Below are 18,587 nucleotides of genomic sequence, written 5' to 3'. Positions count from 1 at the left end.
CCACTGCCTATACTGTGGCAATACTATGTCAATATCAGCACAACAATGTTCCATGCCATACAGTAAGGGTCAATACAGAACTAGTTTTAAAATTATTATTTTTAGCTGCATCAGAGCTTGTCACTTATATATCCACAATTTGTGTATTTGTCTGTAGAAGTAAGAATAGATTTGGTGTTATGTTTTCACACATTAATTTGAACCACAATAAACATCTGGGGGACAAGCCAAAATGCGACCCAGAGTGCCAAGCAGTAGTTCCCAAGTGATCTTTCTAGTGCAATTTTCCTAGGGCGAGTACTAGTGCTTTAACAATCCCTCCACCACTCGCAACATTACTACTTCCCTCGCTGAGCAACGTTACTGCTATCGCTATCAATGTACTGCTCTACTCTTCTGCTGATCACATGGTCACTGGTTGGCACTGCTCCTGCCTCCTCGTGGTGGGATCGGTAACCTTGGGAGAAGGATTTCTCTCTTCCAGGGCTAAAAGGAGCAGTGATGGATTGCGATGTATATCCACCGGTAGAGCTCATGGGCGCCAGACCTGTTAACACTAATTCAGAGCATGACTCGAAGCAACTACGGACAGAAAAACAAACTACAGACATGCCAGCATTTCTCATAATGCATTCACTATCCACACAACCTGTCGGCAAGCTATCATCTTTTCTAATGCAGAAATGTTTAGAATCAGTTGTTAGATCTCCCAAAATGGTTAAAGGTCTCCGATCTGGAGACGTAATTGAAGCTTCTAAGCCAAGTTGCACAGAAAAATTGCTAAAATTAACAACTTTTAACAATATTCCTGTGTCGTTAACAGCCCATAACATTCTGAACACCTCTAAAGGAGTTATCAGCGAATGGAACTTACTAAATGTGTCTGAAGAAGAGAATTCAAGAGCTTAGTGAACAAAAAGTGACTCATGCATGGAGAATTATGACAAAAAAGATGGCAACCGACTTCCAACCAGGTCCATTATTTTGACATTCAGTACTACAAATCTCCCATCTTCTGTAAAAGCAGGTTACTTAAACTGCAAGATTTGACCTTACAATGTGAATCCCATTTGCTGCTTTAAGTGCCAGAAGTACGGCCATTCTCAGACGGCATGCCAAGGTGATGCTGCATGCCCTATTTGCGGCTCCAAGGAGCATTCCCAAGGAGACTGTAGTTTCCACTCCCACTTTTCCTAACTGTAAAGGAAGCCATCCTGCATTTTCTAAAGTGTGTGACCTTTGGAAAACAGGTAAAATCCAGTAGTATAAAGTGGAGCATAAAGTCACATACCCTGAAGCAAGAAAGCAAATGCTAACCATGCCTAGCCGATCATATGCATCGGTCACCAAAAATAGCTGCTCAGCTGCAACCTAAACAGATATCTCCATAGAACTGAATATTTCCTTTGCCACCTGGGCCAAAACTGTGCTAACTTACAATAAGAAAACTACAGTTAATGAGACCAGCAACACTCCGATCAGCATCCCAACTGATGCTATCTCAACCTTGCCTGAAACAACAAAATCAGCTACTATTGAAAACCACAAGAAAGTGAAACCACGCATTAGCAACATGGAAATGGAGGTTCGGTCAGAGGATGAAGACACAGTACTAGTTACATACTAATGATACCATGGAGACAGGATACCCAACCTTTCCCAGAAATGAAAAATCAAAACTAAGCAGACAGAAACCTTCTCAGAAAAAACAGTCAGATCAATCTTACTCAAATAAATCCAACGAATGAATAAATTCCTTCAAGGGAACTGTTGAGGATTATGCAGTAATATAGATGACTTGAATGATTTACTCATACAAACTAAAGAAATAGGTGTATGTTTGCAGGAAACCTTTTTATCACCACAAGTCTCTGAAAATTAAAAATTATACTATGTTTAGGCGAAACATGGATTCTGACACTCGTGGTGGGGTGGCTATTCTTATCAAAACTAACATACCGTCAAGACATCTCCAACTACAAACCTCCTTAGAAGTTGTAGCGGTTCGGATATCAATAGGAATATTGTTAACCCTTGCATCCATTTTTATCCACAGAATTATCCTTGCTTTCAAACTGAACTTGACAATCTTATCACACAACTGCCACCTCCAGTCTTTACTCGGTGATTTTAACAGTCACCATCCATTGTGGGGATCTTCCACCATGGATAGGAGAGGCCAATTAATAGAAATATTCCTGAATAACCATAACCTGAGTCTGTTGAATTCTGGCTCTCCAACTCATATCCAACTACCTACAGGTACTACATCAGCCTTAGACTTATCCATATGTTCAGCATCTTTTTCCAAACATGGAATGGTTAGTGCTAAGTGATCCATGGTACCATTAAATTTTCCTATCATCAGTTCAATTTAAACACAGACAGTGTCATGTCCTAAAGGCTGTACTTGGAACTTTCATAAAGCAGACTGGAAAAACTATTCAACTTGTGTCCTACTTGACAACCTATATGTACAACAAAAACATTGATGATGTAACTGATCACATTACAAGCCATATATTATCTGCAGCAGAAATTTCCATACCAAAATTAGTGGTGGAATGAAGATTGCTCCAAAGTGAAATGAGAAAAAACCGTGCCTGGAACCACTTTTGCAAATTTCCAACTACCACCAATCTAATTATGTACAAAAAACTCAGAGCCAAAGCAAGACAAATTAGGAAGACAGCAAAACATGACTCCTGGATTAAATTCACCTCAACTATTAACAAAAATACTGACACTCGAATCATTTGGAAAAACAATTCAAGCTCTCAATGGAAAATTTCTACCGCTGCAATCTCTGATAATACAATGCAATGGGCAGGACTTATCCTCTCCTATTGACATTGCAAATTCTTTAGCAGAATCTTTTTATAACATTTCTGCCTCTTCCTCTTATGTGACCTTTCAATACATTAAAACTGATGCAGAATGTCAAATTTAATTTCTCAACTAGACTTTCACTTTCATATAACCAGCTGTTTACTCTATCTGAGCTGAGAGAATCTTTTGAGCAAATCTCTGAACAGTGCAGCAGGACCTGACGGCATTCACTACAGTATGCTGAAGCCCATCTCTACGTACTATTACTCTTTTATAACCGGATCTTCTCAGAAAATACATATCCTCTGTCATGGCATCATTCCTATATTTGTGCTATTCCAAAACCAGGCAAAGATCCTTCTCTAGCTCAGAATTACAGACCAATATCATTGACAAGCTATTTCGGCAAAATCTTTATAAGGATGGTACATAAGAGGCTCACCTGGATTCTAGACTCCAAAACTCTCCTTTCTGATCACTAGTATGGTTTCCATAAAAAAAAAAAAAAAGAGGGCGCTGACTCTCCTTAAAAATTACAGCTGTGAGTTACAGGCTCCGTAAAAACGATAAGTGTTTGCCTTTTTATTTACATAATTGTTATTTTATATTGTACTTAATACGTAGTCTTATAGTTATAGTTACGCTGGTTATTTTTATTTTAATTTATATAAAGAGTTTTTGTGGATTAATACTTAATATAGGTAAAACCGTTATTTCGTTCGAATCTTGCAGTCATTGTTTTTGTATATAGTGGTAGGGAATTCAAATTTTTAATTGAGGTAGCCAGGTAGCTCTATAGTATAACTATATAGAGTAATACGCTTCACTGTTTCTATTAAATAATGTAGTATTGACATTTAATTAATTTAATTTATTGATCTTATCAATTTAAAGTATCATGCCCCAAACTAGAGCAGCAAAGTAACGGGCACAAAGTGGCAGGAGTGCTGTGACTTGGGGGAGAACTCAGGGGGGTGATTCTCCAACGCATCTCAGCCTAAAAAAAATGTGCAGCTTGTGAAATGTTTGCCGAACTATCTGGAACGGGACATGATATGGCCATGGGGGGGATGTCTTTGTGTGTGCACGATGTAAGGAGTGTAAGGAAATCAGACTACAACTCAGTGTTGTTATGGGCCTATATGAGAGTTTGAAGGACAGGATGGATGCCCTCGAAAGATCTAAATTGAGGGGCCCATCAGGTTCTCAGCTGCCCACATCAACGCCAGAGCTTGCACTTGGTCATCACGCAACACAGCGGCAACCCCCAAGGCAGAATGCGCTGGTCCCACAGGAACTAGTAGTTGTTGGTGACTCTATTGTCAGGAAAACGGGATCCTTTTTTTGTAAAAAGGATAGGTGGAACAGGACCAGGGTATGTCTGCCAGGGGCAAAGGTTGATGTAGAGTGGATTTAAGGGCACAAAAGGTGATATAGTTGTACATGTTGACACTAATGATATTAAGAGTAGGAGACCGGCAGAATTAACAAGTACAGGTCACTGTTGAACAAAAGCCGAGAATTAGGGTTGAATTTGAAAGTGTCTGCAATTCGGCCCGGACATGATAGAAGGGAATATATGATGAGAGCCTTGTCGATCAATTTGGCACTGGAAAGATTGTGCAAGGCTCAAGGGATAGAATTTTTTTCAGCCTGGACTGTACTTGTTAACAGGAGAGACTGCTTCTACAGGGATGGGATACCCTTAAATAGAAAGGGTGCAAGAATATTTGCTGATGCTATTGAGGCAGTCTTAGGTGGGTCGGAAAACTGATAGCTTGGGGGGGGGGATACAAGGACTAATAGATTAACAGTACCATAGGCAGAGGTGAAGGTGATTCTTGCACAACTTCTATTAGAATAAGTAGCGACCTGGAGCGAGGGGTGTTGGAGGTTTCAGGGATGGATGGCAGTCATCCTGAAATAGGTGGGTATATGGGATGTGTTAGGGTAACTAGAAATAGGAGCATGTATGCTTGCATGTATACCAATGCTAGAAGTATAGTAAATAAATTTGAAGTGTTGGTCAAGACATCAAAGGTGGATATTGTTGGGATAGCAGAGACGTGGCATCACACAGATATAAGGAATGCTGAACTGGAATTTGGGGAGTACAATGTGTACAGAAAGGATAGAAAGGGAGGAGGTGTTATGCTGTTAATTAAGAAAAACATAAAATCAAAAGAAGTGCATCCATTTGATATAGATGAACAGTGCACTGTTGAGTCAGTTTGATGTGACATAAGCACCGCAAAAGCAAAAATTAGAGTAGGAGTGTGTTATAGGCCTAATGACTTCAATGAGTACAATGAACAATTGTACAGAGAAATAGTGGGCTAGTAAATCGGAATGTCTTATAATGGGGGATTTTAACTTCCCAGATATTGACTGGAACTTGTGGGTTGGTCACTCACACACTAGTCAGACTTTTGTGAATTTATTGGATGATTGTTTTCTGCAGCAGCATGTTCGAGAGGCAACCAGAGAAAGTAATACTCTTGATCTGGTTATCAGCAGTGATCATTCGTGTATTAAGAATTTGCAGATAAAGGAACCACTAGGTGGCAGTGATCACAGTGTACTGATGTGGGATTTACTTAAAGATTTAATTACCGTCAGGGGTAAAGGAAAGGGTTTTTGCTTCCGTAAAGGTGAGTACAGTGGTCTCTGACAGTTTTTAAATTCTGTACAGTGGGATCAACTGACGACGTTACCAACAGTAAATTCTAAGTGGGAAGCATTCAAGGAATTAATCGTGGATGCTACTAAAAGTTTCATACCTATTAAGAAATATTGTTCAAGTTTTAGCCCTAAATGGTTATCTAATGAATTAATGAGACTCGTAACAGAAAAGAAAAATGCATGGGATGCATATAAATTATCAAGCGACTCAGAAGCCTATGGCAGATATAAGCTAGTCTGTAATCAGGTCACAAAAGAGGTTAGGCAGGCGAAGGCAGATTACGAGAAATCCTTGACAAAAGATGCTAAGAAAAACAGCAAGGATTTCTTTACTTATATAAACTCTAAAAGGAAGGGGATGAATCTGATTGGTCCACTTGACATCGATGCTTCCACTGTTGATGATATTGCTCAGATAGCAAACAAACTGAACGAGTATTTTGCATCTACATTAACACATGAAAAATTATTAAGGTTTGAAAATGGTAGACGGTTATCAAATTGTAGCAGGATACTTAATGATTTTGTAATAACTGAGAGCAAAGTGGAGGAGAAATTGTTGAAGTTAAATATAAGAAAAGCACCTGGGGCGGATGGGATCTATCCAGTTATATTAAAGGAGACAGCAAAGCAACTAAGCAAACCCTTAGCCATAATTATGAGAGCATCATTGGATTCGGGAGGTTCCTATGGACTGGAGATGTGCAAATGTATCCCCAATTCACAAAGGGGATCGAAGGGTGACACGAGTAATTAGACCAGTTAGTTTAACTTCTGTTCCGGGTAAAATAATGGAGTCACTGGTTAAAGATGCATTGCAGGATCATCTAGACAAGACTGCAGCAATAATTCAGACACAGCATGGGTTTGTTAAGGGAAAGTCTTGTCTGACAAATTTGATAGGATATTATGTGGTTACAAAGGAACTGGATGCAAAAAATAATTTTAATATCATATATTTGGATTTCAGGAAAGCTTTTGACACTGTTGCGCATGGAAGACTATTGTACAAATTGGAGCAAAATGGTATTAAGGGTAAGTTGCTACAATAGATAAAAGGATGGTTAAGTGGGAGAAGACAGAGGGTGGTAATCAATGGGTGCTGCTCTTTGTGGACTAATGTTATTAGTGGAGTCCCACAGGGTTCGGTGTTGGGTCCACTGTTGTGTTGTATATTTATCAATGATATTGATGAAGGTATATCAGGCTTAATGTCGAAGTTTGCAGATGATACAAAGGTTGGCAGGGTTGTTAATGACAGTAATGGCAGTGTGCTACTGCAACAGGATCTAGATAATTTGGGCAGATGGGCTAAGAAGTGGCAACTGAAGTTTAACCTTGACAAATGCAAAGTACTGCATATGGGTAGAAGTAACCCCAGAGAAACGTACCAACTGTGTGGTACTACACTTAAGGTGGTAGAAAATGAAAAAGACCTGGGAGTAATTGTGCAGGCAGATATGAAGTTTTCTGAGCAATGCAGACAGGCTGCCACGGCAGGTCATGGGGTTTTGTCAATGATATATAGGAATTTTGCTAGCAGGGAAAAGGAGGTGATTATCCCTCTGTATAAGGCAATGGTCAGGCCACGGCTTGAGTACTGCGTACAGGTCTGGAGGCCTCATTTTAGGAAGGATGTAGATTTACTTGAGCGTGTACAGAGAAGGACAACAAGATTGGTGAGGGGAATGAAGGGATCCTCTTACCAAGAGAGGCTTAAGTTCTGCAAATTGCAGTGGCTGGAGACTAGGCACCTGCGCAGTGATCTGATTGAGGTATATAAGGCCTTGAATGGATTGAGCACGCTGAATTCTGATGGGATCCTTCCACTTGTTCAGATTACGAATCTAAGGGGGCATAAATTCAAATTAAGAAAAGACAGATGTAGAATAGATGTGCGGAAATTTTCCTTTAGCCAGCGGGTGGTTAATTGCTGGAACAAACTTCCATCTGTCGTTGTGGAAGTTGATAGGTTGAATAAATTTAAAGAGAAACTGGACAGGCATTTGGAGTGAATGGCGTGATTTTTTTGTTATTTTTTTTTTCTTTTGGCTGATGCTGCATAAGCTCATACATTTGCTTTCTTGCATCACATGCCACTACTACTACTACAATGAAACTAAATTGAAGATTTATTCAAAATAATATTCTACAACTTACAATTTAAATTTGATTTCATGACTTTCACAAATTTTTAAGAAAGTGTCTATCCCACTGGAAAGGTTTTCAGGAAATTTTTATAAGGTTGTTTATAGAAAAATCTGTCATTGTGGAAGTTGATAGGTTGAATAAATTTGAGGAGCTGGACAGGCATTTGGAGGGAATGGTGTGTTTTTTTTTTTTTTTTTTTTGGCTGATGCTGCATAAGCTCATACACTTGCTTTCTTGCATCACATGCTGCTGCTGCTGCTGCTGCTGCTGCTGCTGCTACTACTACAGATCTACCCTAGATGTACTTGTAAAAATTGAATCCAACATTCATAATGCCTTCGTCAGGAGACAATATCTAGTGATGGTCAATCTGGATATTCATAAAGCATTTGACACCACATGGCGTCATGGTGTTAGTAAAGATATGCATCAGTTGTAGCTGAGAGGCCATCTCCCTTTAATAATTCAGAACTTTTTAAAATTGTGTACATTTCAGGTCCAATATAAAAACATGCTGTCAACATCTCACATTCAAGAAGAGGGTGTCCCACAGGGTTCCATATTGAGTCCAACCCTATTTGCAATTAGGGTCAACAATATTTTGGAAGAACTTCTAAAAATGATTGAAGTATACGTGTATGCTGACAATCTCACCATATCCTGCCATTCGCAAAGTATGAATACTATCAAAAGACAGCTACAAATTGCTTTAATGAGAATTCAATCCTGGACCTTATGCAATGGATATCATCTCACTGAACAGAAATCCACTACTGCTCATTTCTGCAAACTTTGGTCACTTCGTCCTGATCCAGAGCTAAAGATAAATAACGTGCTAGTTTCTCATGCTCACACTGTCCGTTTACTTGGCCTGATACAGGAAACTGAACTTTCAAGCACATGTGGCCTATCTTTGAACCATCTGCTTGAAGAAATTAAACATCCTCCAATGTGTGTCATCCATGTCGTAGGGCGCTGATCGTCATAACCTCATCCATCTTTATAGAGCTCTCATCAGGTCTCACTTGGACTATGGCTCTCCAGTGTATGATTCATTCTGCAGGGAAAAGTACTTTAAGATTAAACACCACCCAGCACGGTGCTTTGAGAGTCACTCTAGGGGGGTGTTCAGAACCTCCCTGGTTATGAGCCTTTACATCGAAGCCTATGAATCTCCCTTATATCTTCACAGAAAAACATTACTTCGGATGTATGCCCCAAAAATCTGCAGTCTTCCCTCTCACTCTTGTTGGAGATGTCTGTACAATACTGAATGAGAGTCATTTTACAACAGTAAACCTAATGAAAACCGACCCGCATCACTTAGATTTAAGGAACTGGCCCAGTCACCGAATATAGAAATTGGTAACATATTTCAGGACATGACACCACCAGATCCACCCTGGACAAATATCTGTGCAATATATGATGACTACTTTCAACAGTGGGGAAAGAACACCCTGTCTCCTTCCAATATCACACAGTTACATGCAACTTACCCTTTTTCTAATTCAAATACATGTGAAATCTATACAGATGGATCAAAAACTGAGACAAGTAGGTGCTGTAACAATCTTTCCGTCATTCAGCACTTCTGTCTCATTTCCAGTAGAATGCAGTATCTTCACTGCTGAGCTCTATGCTATAAACTTAGCTCTGAATCACATTATTGAACATCTAATTCCATCTGCTTTAATATACACTGACTCACTCAGTGCTGTCTCTTCCTTAAATACTAATACCAACTCCTCTCACCCTGTAATAAAACAGATCCATCCTAAATTACTTATGTGTAATGAATCAAACCAAACTGTGACATTTTACTGGATCTGAGGGCATTCTGGGATAGCAGGAAATGAAAAAGCAGATCTTTCAGCCAAACAACCAGATACTTCTGTTTGACAGAATTGTCAAGTTCCATATACCAATTTCAAACCCATTATCCGTAAAACCATGTTACAATAGCTGGTCAGTAATCTGGAGAGGTTATCCAGGAAACAAACTTTACTGAATAGAACCAAAGCCATGGCTCCCCAGCTTCTGGAAAAACAGACAAGAAGAAACAATTTTAGGAAGGCTAAGGATTGGACATATGCACCTCACTCACCTGTATCTATTAACCAATGACATCGCTCCCCAATGTACATCATGTCAAGTACTACTGACCATTCACCATTTGTTAGTGGACTATCCCGACTTTCAAAACATCCGCTTAAACACCTTTAATTCAATTGCTAATACACAGTCATCAATAAATTTATTGCAAATTCTAGGAAATGATCCTAATAAAGAACTGTTTACTTTCCTAAATAATATAGGAGTATATCATAAAATATAGTTATATTAATGAAGCTGATATTTCATATTCACCATCAGAAAGACAATATGGCCCTGGCAGCCTGTGTCATTAAATTCGACAACACAACAAGCCAAAGTGCTGGATTAGGCTGCATCATAAACAACCTTCCAAATCAACTCTAACAGATGCTTTGCAGGAGCACTGGAAGTTGTGAAAAGTATGTCCAGGATAGGAGATACTATCAAACAGTTTAGGGGGTGTGTGTCACATCTTAGTTAGCTGTGACTGTTATTTCTTCTAAAACTGCCTTCTATGTTTTCAGCAAACTTATAGCACATGATACAGCTTTATTGGTCTGTTTATTTCTCTTTCATACAGTCTTTTGCAATAACAATTTTTTGATTACTAAACCTAATCATCTATTATTCAACTTCAAAAATGTAAATGAAATTCAAATTTTTATGAAAATGCATGAACATGATTGTTACACAATTTTGGATGTTAAAAGAATTATTCTGATATTTCAATTAGTTCATATTTAATTTTTTTTTTTTTCTTATTGATATAGACGTAAATGAATGTACAATGGATGAGATTTTCTGTAGCCAGTTTTGCAATAATACCAAGGGAAGCTTCAAATGTACTTGTGCACCAGGTTATAGTTTGGAACCAGACCACAGGAGATGCAAAGCGGAAGGTGAGAAGCAAAAGTCAAATAAAGATAGCTTATCAGAATATAAAATAAAATGTTTAAATAATTAAATGGTTGCTTCCATATAAAATTAGTCATAAACCAGATAAATTAAAAACAATAACATTTAATGCTGTAAAATATATCAAAATTAAATTACTATTAATAATTACTGTGGAACAGATCTTAAACATTAAATCAAAAAATTGGGTGATCCATGGCTCACCCAATCTAATATCATTTGACATTATCTGATATCACTAGCTCACCTAATTTTAATAACTACTATATAACTGACTCATCACTTAAGTGAGCCATGAATGGCAAATGATATTAGTCACAATAGGGTAACTGAGTGATCAAATAGTGCACCTACCTATATATAATTTTTAATATAGCATTTAATGTAACATAAGAGGGAAAAATCATGGGTATGAGAGTCCTGTGGGCCCACAGTTTGGTGTGACATCAGTTAAACAGATGTGGTGCAGTGTTGGGGTTTTTGAGATGGAATAAGCTATTACTTGTCTAATCTGTTCAAGCCTCACTTTACTTGTTATGTAACAAATAGAATATTAACTTGGTACAAGATTAAACCCCTTGCTAATAAAAAAATTCCCCTTGCAATCTGTTTGTGAACATACTCGGAAGAGGTATAGATTTGATGTTATGTTTCCACACTTTTACATGGTTTTCTTATATATTGTAGTTAGTTAACTTAAATCAAGTCCTTTAACTTCCAGTTAAATAATTATAATATGATTCTAATTGCTTTCTTAAATAAATGAATATCTATTTCTTTGTGCCAGAGAATTACATACTATTTTTGAATAGTAACAATATACCTGTTATGACAGATAAAATATAGCTGTTATGACTGAGGCCTTCTGGCCTCAGTCATAATAGCTATATTTTATATAGCAGATTACAAAACTACATTAATAATAAAATGAAAATGAGCTAATTTACATCATATTATAAATATAAACAATATGTGCACATGCATGCACACATACACAACAGGTTAGAAGGTAAGGTGGCATCAACAGTTCACTTGCACCTATTAAGAAAAAAAGATTTGGTTGCAGAGAGGAATTAATAAAGGCACTTCTGCCTAATACTCCTGGGATGGGATATGCCAGTCCACCTTATCCCAAATAAAAGGGGCCTGCCAAGCATTTGAGGAGAGTTTGGGCACTGCATGCATTGATTTCATCTGGAGAAGGTTCTTGATAAGGTATGTTTGTGTCAGATGGCACCTGGGATTTCTCCCATCTCCACATGTGTTCACTGTATTGAGGACAGTACACTGGCAAGCCAGACTTGAAAGTGTATGGGTCGTGTCTGTGCAGTGTGATGTTGTGTTGTGTCCATTGTTTGTCCGGCTTATTGGCCGCCAGGCCCCTAGTGGGGCCCGATGTTGCCCATACCTTGCCATGTGGAGGCTAGCCGGGTGTGTCCAGTATCACAACAAGTTGCTCTGGCAGGTCCTGCCACCTAGTTTCCTGGGATTTCAGTGGCTAGGACCTAAAAAAAATCCCCATTTGACATTAATGCTTAATGGGATTGCTGTTAGGAAATCGCTGGTTGGGGTTGAACGCTCAAGAGATGTGTTAAAAGGCCTAATAAGCCAGGCAAAATTTTGATGTTATTAAATTTATACATGTGAGGCTATACGCTAGATAAAAGATAGTGTTAGTTGTCTTAGAGATTTACATGACTGGTAGAATTTAGACATTGATTAGAATTTGGCAGCATTGTTAAGGGGTGTACTCGGTTGGTTTAGTGAGAGGGGGAAGACTGAAGACTGGGGGGGGAACAGATAGAAGAATAGGGACGATAGAGTAGGCATCCTCAAAGAGGTCAGTGGAGAAGAGCTCCACCAGGCGAAGTATGGGGGGAGGAGACAGAGACCTGTCTGCACCCTTCCCTGCCTTGGGATGGGGTTTTAAAGCGAACCGGGTTAGAGTACCCAGTTCAGATTGCCAATGGTGTGTTGGCAGCAAAGCTGCAGTATGTCTTTGTCAGTGATGGTTATCATGTCCATGTAGTGTCGAATCTGCTAAGAAGGTCAAGCTGCTCATCCCACTCTAGGGGTGGGATATGTTAGCTGGCAGCAGGAACTCACCAGGCAAAGGGGTGGGAGAGACACACATTTACTGCATTCATAATCTTCATTCTTACTCTACTTGCATTCTTTTTTTCTTATTTTATATTTTTTTTCCCCAAGATATATATAAACTTGGGGAAAATAAAAAATAAACTTATTAGCACTAGTTAAATTCTATATTTAAATTCTACACATAACAATAAAAATAATTTTATATATATATATATTAGTGTGTACTTAATTGTAGCATTTATGGTTTGTGTTCTTTTTCTCACACACTTACACTTTCATTCATTCTTCTAGCTCTCATTTCATTTATTTGACTCTTGCTTTCTGCACTACACTCTCTAGGCACCTCAACTTACTGTTCTTCGGTTGTGGTGCAGGCCTAGCCACAAGTTTTGTGCAGGTCAGGGGAGAATGCAGTGATAGTGTTTGTGTGGTTAGTAAGTGTGTGTACACACACACACACACACACACACACACACACACACACACACACACACACACACACACACACACACACACACACACACGTAGTGTAAGTTATTTTTAACTTTGTATTCTTTCGGCCAATTACATTTGCTCTTCACTCATTCCCATTCACTCTCTTTCCCTCATGCTAGATCACTTTCTTTCACCAAAACTGCCATTTATTCCCTTTTACCACAATTCCTAGTTCACTCACTGCCCAACCTATTCATTCTGTCTTTTATTCTCATTCATTCATTATTCTTTCATTCTGTATTGCATGCCCTTGTTACCAGCTTACTGATATTTTTCAGCTAATCTGCTTCCCTGGCTGCCTGTACATCTCCCTACCCTACATAGTTACTTGAAGGTTCTTAAGTGAGATCCGGTTTAAATTTTCTGCCACTGTAGCATGAGAGATGGTATGTTCATGGCCAGTTTTCATTGGAGATTTGCCCACATTAATAGCCTATATTCTACAGAGAGGAAATGATTAATGTGAGTGGGCACTGCATGACCAGATTTCAGCTACATATAATACTAAAGAAAGAAGACAGGCTTTTATATAGTAAAGCATAATAACCAGATTGGAGACATGTAGAAGATGTTGTCTTAATAGCCACATTGATACCCATTGTCTTCTTATGGGGAGATAGTTTTAAGAAAGTTAATGTGAGAATGAAAGATAAATTTCTTATTAACAGTAGTGAGTAGTAGTGGCAAATGATGCAAGAAAGCAAGCTTATACAGCATCAGCCAATTCCAGTAAAATTTTTCTTAATTTGAAAGGAATCATTAAGTTGTAAAAGAGGGGTTCTATGGAAAAGTGATTCCTGTATGAAAAATAACAAATTTCCTTGCATTCCACAAAAATTTTCCAAAAGGTAATGAAACACTGATGGGCAAACAGCATTGATTGCTGAGGAGAAGTAAAGGTAAATAAAGTCAAACTGGTCTTTGCAGTTTATGGAATCAGATGCCAGAAAAAAGTTTCATTAAGTTTGGTGGTTGTGACCTTTTTTTTTTTTTCATAGTGAATATGAGAAAAAAGAGAAAACAATTGAGGTTAGAAGAGGAAGATGGATCTTTGAAAACAATTTTTGTAGTGAAAAGGATCCAGCAATAGACCAATGTTTTAATAGTTTAGCGACTTTAGGAATTGAAACAGAAAATTTTTCAATTAGACATCTGTTAAATAGAGACTAATAACTTTAAAATATAAGCACTGGCAAGCTTTATAACAAAGTTAGAAATATTATCTAGCCCAGTGGTATTAGAGTGGAGGTTATTTAATGGTCCCTTTGAGATCAGAACTGTTAAGACTTCAGATATAAGAGGAAGGATCATAAAACTTAATGTTCAAGCCAAGATAATCAGTCAGAGGAGAAAATCTTTATAGGAGGGGAGACAGGATTCCAGAATTTGGATTTCTTTTTTTTTTTTTTTTTTTTTTTTTTTTTAGGTGAGATGAAAGTTGCACAAGCTTAAGTATACAGAATAGATGGTTATGGTAAATTGGGGGAGGGGGGGGGCTTGCTTTTGTCTTAAAGCACTTCAGCTTAAAAAAAAAAAAAAAAAAAGTAGCACCCAATTCTTCACTCTACTGCCAATTGGAGATTGATATATATCATCTTGGAGGCTGCACTGGGGCAGTGCGTCTGTGGCATGCAGATGTTGCAGCCACCAAGTAGAGTAAATTCAAGGTCAATAGGGCAAGAAAAAGGAAAAGCGTGCAGCACTACTGGAATATTCAGCAATTTAAGAGAAAATGTTTTTTTTTGGTAGTGAGAAGATGTTATTTTTGATTCAAGGTATAAGAGTAGGTCCAAAATTTTTTAATAGACGTAATAAAAGAGAGGCAGGAAGGTGGTCAGAGAAAAAACAAGATTTCCAATTGCAGGAGGAGAAATTAATAATATTATGAATAACAGATCAAGGGTCTAAACTACTGTGGGCTTGTTAGGAAAGTTTAATTTCAAATAAATTAAAAGCACTTAAAATACTAAAGCAAATGTTGAATGTAACCTATAATAGGAAGGCAAAGGCAGCTTAAATCTCTGAAAATAATAGTGCTAATTTTGAAATTTAGATGTTGAGCAAGCCAGGCAATTGAATGAATAAAGCTTTCTTCTGAGTTGGGAGAATGTAAACATGTAAAGGTGAGATTTTTATTAGTAGGGCTTCTGAGCATATGAATTTCAACACAAACTTATACAAGACATTTATATTATATTTTATTTTAAGCATTAAATAATTGAGGATATTATTAACCCATTTGTACAAAATTCACAAATCCAAAACGGATAGGTTTGTATTGCAAATTCATAGATATAACTGTGTTAATTAACCTTGAGGTGTATCATTCATATTTTTTTCTTAATCTAGCTATTTTATGCTCCTTTCTTTCCCTTAGTTTTATCTTGATAACCGATACCCATAGCTGGATCCAAAATATTGAGAACAATGTAGTATTGTTAGTACATTGAGCATACCTTTTATAGGAAATATGTGTAAGTTTTTTTTTTTTTTTTTTTTTTTGTCTAGTTTATTTCAGTATCTCACACCATTTACAATTACATTTGATACTTAACTTCATATAAAAATATGGAGTTAAGTATCAAATGTTTAATAAATTGAGTAGTTCATCAAAATTATAATATAAAGGTCCACACTGCGAATGCGGAAAGAACCAAGCAATTGTTCAGTATAGTGTGTAATTTCTATATTGGCCAGGCCAATACGGAAATAGTGTGAAATAGTGCCAATACGGAAATTACACACTATACTGAACAATTGCTTGGTTCTTTCCGCGTTCGCAACAAAAATTAATGATCTGGTATACAACATTTCTTGCAGTGATTATGACTCTTCTTACCAAGGTTTGATGCGATTTTCTCTGAATATTCAACATGAAGCCTCAGTTCGTGCTTCTCGCTTAGCAGTATCAGAATTAGCCTTTCATGCCATTAACGAAAAACAACTTTTTTATTTAACGAGGCCAAAATACTTAAGCTTCAACGTAATTATACGCGACTATTAATTGTAGAAATTAAATTACACGAGAATTCTGTTAATGTTCGGCAGCCATATTTGATCTCTGATGCCTGGACCTTTATGTGCAAAAACAAATAATCACTTTAAGTTTCAGGTTCAACCCTATTCAGTAATTTTCATTCCTGTGATCACGACATACGGTCAAAGCGTTTTCAGCTTCAAGAAGAAAAAATCGTTTTGAATATTTTCGTTAGATTCTTCTTGATTTTTAATTATTTATTTTTTACTCTAATGTAAGTTTTCGATTTTTTTCGTTTTAATTTCTGGAGAGTATCATACGGAAGTGTACTATATTGAGGTTTATTTTACAAATATATAAAATTGTCACATTTCAACATTTTTTTTTTTTTTTTTTGAGTGAAAAAAGCTTTTATATTACTGAAAGCTAATTATATTTACTTAAATTTTTTTCTGTAATATTTTAATATACATTCATGAGTCAAAACATTGACCACTCCTGTATCCATGAGTGGATGCATCCCATAGCACCCAGAGGCTGTCAATGACTGGCACAGCATGTATAGTAATGGCACGGGTAATGTTTGTCAGTAGACAAACATTACCCATGAAGCCTATGCAACAGGGAAATGGAAGGATCTGATTGAGTTTGAATGAGGGAATGATTTGCAGTACTAGGAAGGTGGGGGTGGGGGGGCAGAGAAACATTTCTAAGCAATTTACTCAATTCATAAAACGTCCTTGTGAATAGGCTTACAGAGTAGGCAACCTATTCTTTTTTTTTTTTTTTTATGAAAACCCCAAACACAAAAGGTATCAAAACCTATAGTACTTAGTACTGTGCATGGGTTGAAGAAGTATGGGGGGGGGAGATGCCGGAAACTTTGCTCTAGAGACTAAACATGAGTTTCACCACTTCAAGCCTCCAATAAGCAAAGTGGCGGTATTTCACCGGTTGATGAAAGTCATCTACCACCTATCCATGTTGACCATCATCAAAACCTCCACCTGCAGTAGGCACAGGAGCACCATTCCTAGCCATTGGACAAATGGAAAAGAGTAGAGGTTCTGGCTCCATCATCATCGCTAATGGATGGGTGTGTATTCGACAACAAGTAGGTGAATGGTTGTAACCAGACTGCATGGCTGAATGAAAACAGTCTGGTGGCAGTGGTAACATGGTTTAGGAGATGTTTTTGTAGAAATAATTGGGTCCACACATCTCCATTTGGTACACCCTCACTGCCAGATCCTACCTTGGCAGTGTTTTGGGCCAAGTTTTGCCCTGCATGGTGTCTGTATCCAGATGGCACTGGACTCTTTCACCAAGATAACGTCTTTTGTCACAATGCCTGCATTCACTGGAATGGTTTGAGGATCATGTCCAAGCATTTCATGTGCTCATTTGGCCACCAAATTCTTCTGACATCAATCACATCAAACACTTGTGGGATGCAGTGGAACACCGCATTCTCCACTCCAGTCCATGCTAGTGCCTAGTTCCATTGTCAAACCCTGAGATGTCCTTCTGTCTGGATTATTTGAAGACATCTACACTGGGTGCAAGTGGATATCATGGCAAAAGCAGTCCACCACACTATTAGGTAGGTGGTCATAATGTTCTAGCTCAGGAGTGTATCTTGTAATAAAAAACTTGCATTGAATTACAGTCATTTTTTATTGTTAGGTGAGCAGCCAGCTCTTTTGCTACTCTTTCCAGATCAGATAAAATCGTTGTTTTTAAAATCACATTCTGAACGCCTGGTAATGCAGAGAAATATGACTAATCTCAGGAGTATGGATTACGACATCATTTCAGGATTCCTTTTTTGGACAGAATCACAGGTCAGATATTTTGCATAAATTTATTAAATAAGCACTAATTGAATATGATTCATCTGTAGCATAGTAATAGCTTATTCAGTAAATTATCTAAAATAAAAGTGTAATGTCTGACAACCTGTGGATCTGGAGATTGCTGGTTTTTTGGACAATAACCAAATATGAAATGTCAAAACCAGAGGACAGATAAAGGAAGAAAACATCAGCAGTGTGACCTACTTTTTGATAGTTTTACTCTGTTATTAACTTATTTTTATTAACTACATTATTTTATTCTTTTATCCCCTGGGGCCACTGATCAAAATTTGGAAATAAGAAACTCAGTACCATGAATTTAATAAAGTGCTCACCTACAGAATCCTTTGGCAAGATGTCATTTAAAAAGAAAATAAATAACAAAGCAAAAATAAATAATAAATAAACAAACAAAATAACATAAGATATTTTTTACAAGTGATTTTAATACTTTTTTTGTAATAAAAGTAAAACTTTTTGATACT

The 18,587-nt window shown here is 37.5% G+C and overlaps 1 protein-coding gene across 1 annotated transcript in view; it reads left to right on the top strand.

The window, feature by feature from the left end:
- LOC150077534 (low-density lipoprotein receptor-related protein 2-like) overlaps positions 1–18,587 on the top strand; it is a 496,886-nt gene that overhangs the window by 373,893 nt on the left and 104,406 nt on the right. Inside the window, exons 26-27 of the mRNA XM_090385933.1 lie at positions 10,530–10,658; positions 17,933–18,090. Of these exons, the coding sequence (XP_090242059.1) occupies positions 10,530–10,658; positions 17,933–18,090 (287 nt within the window). The remainder of the gene's footprint in view (positions 1–10,529; positions 10,659–17,932; positions 18,091–18,587) is intronic.

Source organism: Mastigoproctus giganteus, chromosome 12 (assembly GCF_048544385.1).
Source record: "Mastigoproctus giganteus isolate SK-2022 chromosome 12, ASM4854438v1, whole genome shotgun sequence".
Classification (NCBI taxonomy): domain Eukaryota; kingdom Metazoa; phylum Arthropoda; class Arachnida; order Uropygi; family Thelyphonidae; genus Mastigoproctus; species Mastigoproctus giganteus.
Note: the sequence above shows the minus strand (reverse complement) of the source record. Positions and strands in the feature narration are given on the sequence as shown.